Consider the following 4481-nt stretch of genomic DNA (forward strand, 5'->3'; position numbering starts at 1 on the left):
GACGAGTTGAGTGAGAAGAGAAGAGGAGAAGAGGTGAGAGGAGAGGAGAGGAGAGGAGGAGAAGAGAAGAGAAGAGAAGAGAAGAGAAGAGAAGAGAAGAGAAGAGAAGAGAAGAGAAGAGAAGAGAAGAGAAGAGAAGAGAAGAGAAGAGAAAAGAAAAGAGAAGAGAAGAGGCAAAGCAAGACAAAGGAGAAAGAAAAAAGTCTGAACTGCGGCAATCATCACAGTTCCTGTGGTGTTTTGTGTAGAACAAAAGCCATAAGGGAAATGACAGTTAAGGCATTTCAACATAGAGACCCACTGAAAGACCTCATTTCACTCTGTTGTCTCACCTGTATTTTCTTCCTTTTTTGAAACATAATTAATTTTATTTTTAGGAATAATTGGGACTGTTTCCATGTTTCAGTACAATTAGTAGGGCGCCTGTGATTATTCCTCTCTACCCAATCTTACAGTCTGATTTTTGATTTCTTTGTATTTGTTGTGTGGATTTTTACCTGCTCCTTTTTCTCTGTCCTTCCCTATATTGCTTTTCCACACCTCCTGCTCTCTAAAATTACCAGGTCTCTGGGTGTCTGTGTTTGGATAGCAGATCACCTTCTACTGTCTGTAGCTGCTTCGCTGCCTAGCAGAATATTGATTTTTCAAAACACACTGTAGAAGGAGAGTTGCAGAAATCAATATTTCATTAGACAGACCAGAATATAGCAATGTCTGATCCACAGACCTAGGACACGGAGTAGACACCATAGGTTTAGGGTTGTAACAAAAGGCAATAGTATCATCAGAAAGGAGATTGTCAAGGCATAGAGCTGGGACAGCAAGAGTTGCTTTGTTGGTATGAGTACAGGCTTCTTGCAGCGAGTGACTTAACATGTCACTTCTCATCTGTACCACGTACCAGTTGTCATCTGAGCCATGGGAGAAGGCTGGAGCTAGACACAAGCTCAAAAACAGCTGTCCTATCTGCTGGGGTCACCCTTCCTTTCTTGCTCCCCCTCTACCTGAGCAGAAATTTTCAGCTACACAGCTTAGACAGTTCATATAAATGTTCAGGATGAGAAAATGCCTCTCTGATCCAACACACACTATGGACAGGACATTTTATTCCTTTAATGTCATACATAACAAAAGGCAGGATTTTTATTCCATGCCAATGCTTTAAATAGTGAGTGAGTCCTTGCAAACCAGCACATTTTGCTTGAAGAAGTAAGAGCTCAGTCACACAAACTTCAGCAGATGCATCTGAAGGGATGGTGCCCTGGCAGAGAGGAAGGTGGCCATGGATGGAAAGCAGAAGCCTTTTCAGGTGGAATGATCAGAGCTGGAGGTGATCTCTGTCTGTACCTAATCTCACTTCACAGATATTCTGTAGATTTGGGCAGACACCTACCAGGGAAACACCAAACTCAATCTAAAATGCAATTAACAATGTAATAAAGAATATGGGCCAAATTTGGTAAATAATTTCATTAAAAAGGGGAAAGAGCAATGCAGAAAAAGAGAATCTTTTAATTTTTGTATTCCCAAAATGAAATCTTTTGACTTTTTATGTCAAAACACTACTCACATGTTCAAATTTGGCTTTCTTCCTCCCCAAAAAAGCTCCACAGCTTTAAAAAGAGGTTTAATAATCCAATTTCACTTTGCTTTGAGTTCTGGTTGAAGTAAAACAACATTGTTTTTTCCTTCTGAATTTTTACGCTCACCTCTGGCACATGGACTTCTATCCATCTCCAGTGGGGATGAGGGATGTCCACCTCTATCCATTTTATGCTTCTATGAGCTTGGGTTCATTCCCTCTTTCCCACTCATGAATTGCTGATCTTAAGCCTCTGCTAAATATAGTTTCTGTTAATACACCTGAACATTAATCAATTTGGGCACAATCTTAGATAGTCCCTAAGACATTATTGAAAAAATGCATACTGCCATCCCAGAAGAGAAGCAGAACACGGGTAAATGAAATGCTCATTAGTCTACATGTGGTTTTGGTCATTTAACAATCCTGTTTTGTCTTCAGCTTTCTAAGAAGTACTGAGAGATATTTTTCACTGTCTACTTTTCTAACAAAATTTCACGGTGTTCTGAAAAGGACTTTTGGTGTGTGCTTGAGGAATTTGCTTGTCTAGTCTGAGAGAGCCATGTGATATAGTAACATTTTAACATCTCAGTACAGAGCTGATTCCCAGCTCTGTATTACTTTCTAAGGGTTAGTATGTAAATGACCTGTCTAAAGATTTGGGTTTTTTACAACCAACTGATATTTGTTACAAGTCAAAGGTCAAATATTTAAGTTCACTTGTGTAGTTGAAGAAAGCTGTGAAGTCATGGCACTAATTAACATTTTCAGTTAGATCTCCAGATTTCAGCTCTTTACTGTAGTGCAAAGGGATGAACAATGGAATTTGTGGAGCTTTGCTGTTGATTTCAAGGGGATTAGAAATCAGCTTCACAGAATCCATTACTTTAGCTTTTGATCTTCATATAATTCTCTACTGAAACACACACACATGTACTTTGATTTCTTTCTTTTATAGCTGAACTTCATACTTAAACATCTGACGTTTTTTGAACATACACATGCAAAAAAAAAGTTTCATGTGTCAGTTTTACAGGTTATTTTATTAATAATGCTGAATTGATACTGAGCATTTGCTGAAGGTAGACTTCATGGCATTAAGTGTGTGGGTGTTTATGGTCTCAGTACAGCAGACTCCAGATTCAGCTTGGAAACCTGGGTAATCTGAGTTTGCAAATAAAAACATAATCCTTATGGAGCAAGAGGAGTATGTGCATATACGCAAAGATATACATATATATTTGTATGTAATTCTGTATGTATGTATGTGGGTGTGTGGTGTAATTTCCCAGAAGACTGAAGTTACAGTAAGATTTCTATCTCCTGTCATATAAAATAAATAATCAATGCCAATAGTCAGAGTAGAAGAGTGTCTTTTATGCCAAAAAGCCTGACTTTTCATTCCAAACGTATTAGTGGCTGTCATTAAAAATAAAAAATCCTTAGTCAGTATTACTGCTTATTTTACACGCTGTGCTGAGCTGTGTCTCACTGATCAGGCTGTTTCAGCTTTGCTTATTCTGCAAACAGAGTAAGGATTGCTGCAAGTTAAACATGCTGTTGAAGTAAGGTACATGTAGAAAAAGATGTGCTTTGCCTTTCGTTCTAAACCCCTAGAGTGAGGATTTCTGTCTTACAAATGAAACCGATGATGGTATACCTCTTCTGAAGCAGTACGTTGGAGATAAGTCAGCCTCAGCAAAAAATAAGTGAGGACTCTGAATCATATAGAACTTTTTTTTACCGTTTGGTGAATAACTTGAGGTTGTATCATTTATTCAAGTAATCTCATTCATCACAGGTCTCATTGTGAGCATGTATACAGAAATCTTCTTGAAACTGTGGACAAGGCTTTAAATAATAAGTGCTATTGATGGCTGTAATTGCTGATAGGTAATTAATAATTTAAAAATCAGATTAACTGTTGTTCAAGCAGTGAAATAAGGACTCTGGAGCTTTACTCCAGGCATCTGTCTTTAACATCCCTCTGGCATTTGTTTGTTTAGCTTATTGAAGCAATCAAATTACCAAGAGTTTGGGGTAATTTAAAGTGAGCTCTGTGTATAATTTAAAGGAGATATTAATCATAATGTACATAAAACCTAACTTAAAGTCTACAGTAAGCATTATTTAATACAGTCAATTTTTGAAAGCAGTTTATTAAGGAAAGTTAACTTTTGATGTTGCCTAGAGAAAAGTTTAATTATGCACAGGAAATACGCAGCATGGTGTAGTTAATATTGACTAATTAACCTCTCTTTCTCTTTCATTTTCAGGAAAATATAAACATCAATGAAGCTTCCAGGTGCTTGGTGAAACACATAATTGCTAGTGAGAGTGATCCAGTTCAGTCTGTTGAACCAGATATTATAAAACCACACTTGAATTCTTCCAAGATTGTCAGTTGTTCAGCTTGCTTTAAATCCTAAGAGACTTCCAGACTATTACAAGAGCTGAACAACTATGATTCACAATTTATACTTTATCAAATGTACCCAGCCTGTACAGATTGTCCATAAGCAGATTGCTATTTTCTCAAAAATATGCTTACATTTTTCGATAATTTTTTGACAGCTAAAATTTATTATGAGCTCTTCATTGATAGCAACTATTCAAAACTGTCTTTGGCTACTGGTCAAATAAGACTCATGGCTGTGTTTTCCCAGTTGGGTGGTACTACCAGTGATATCAAAGCCTATTTCTTTGCAATGTGGTTTCTGAAAGCTCGTATTTGTGATGTGACTGCAGCAGTACCCTACTTGTCCATTGGTCCTCCAGCCTGTCTTCTCAACACCTTGACCAGGCAACCATCGTCATTGTACTGTTTTGTCACCCCTTGACCTTCAATGGTCTTCTTTCATATGAGGAAGATGGTGGTGACAATGAAAATATTGTTGTT

The 4481-nt window shown here is 37.5% G+C and overlaps 1 protein-coding gene across 1 annotated transcript in view; it reads left to right on the forward strand.

The window, feature by feature from the left end:
• The window catches only part of RAB38 (RAB38, member RAS oncogene family), a 20305-nt gene extending 16220 nt beyond the window's left edge, over nucleotides 1-4085 (forward strand). The window contains exon 3 of the mRNA XM_009697270.1: nucleotides 3859-4085. Coding sequence (XP_009695572.1) covers nucleotides 3859-4011 — 153 coding nt within the window. The 3' untranslated portion in view covers nucleotides 4012-4085. The remainder of the gene's footprint in view (nucleotides 1-3858) is intronic.
• The last annotated feature ends 396 nt before the right edge of the window (nucleotides 4086-4481 follow it).

Source organism: Cariama cristata, unplaced genomic scaffold, assembly GCF_000690535.1.
Source record: "Cariama cristata isolate BGI_N322 unplaced genomic scaffold, ASM69053v1 scaffold3263, whole genome shotgun sequence".
NCBI classification, from domain to species: domain Eukaryota; kingdom Metazoa; phylum Chordata; class Aves; order Cariamiformes; family Cariamidae; genus Cariama; species Cariama cristata.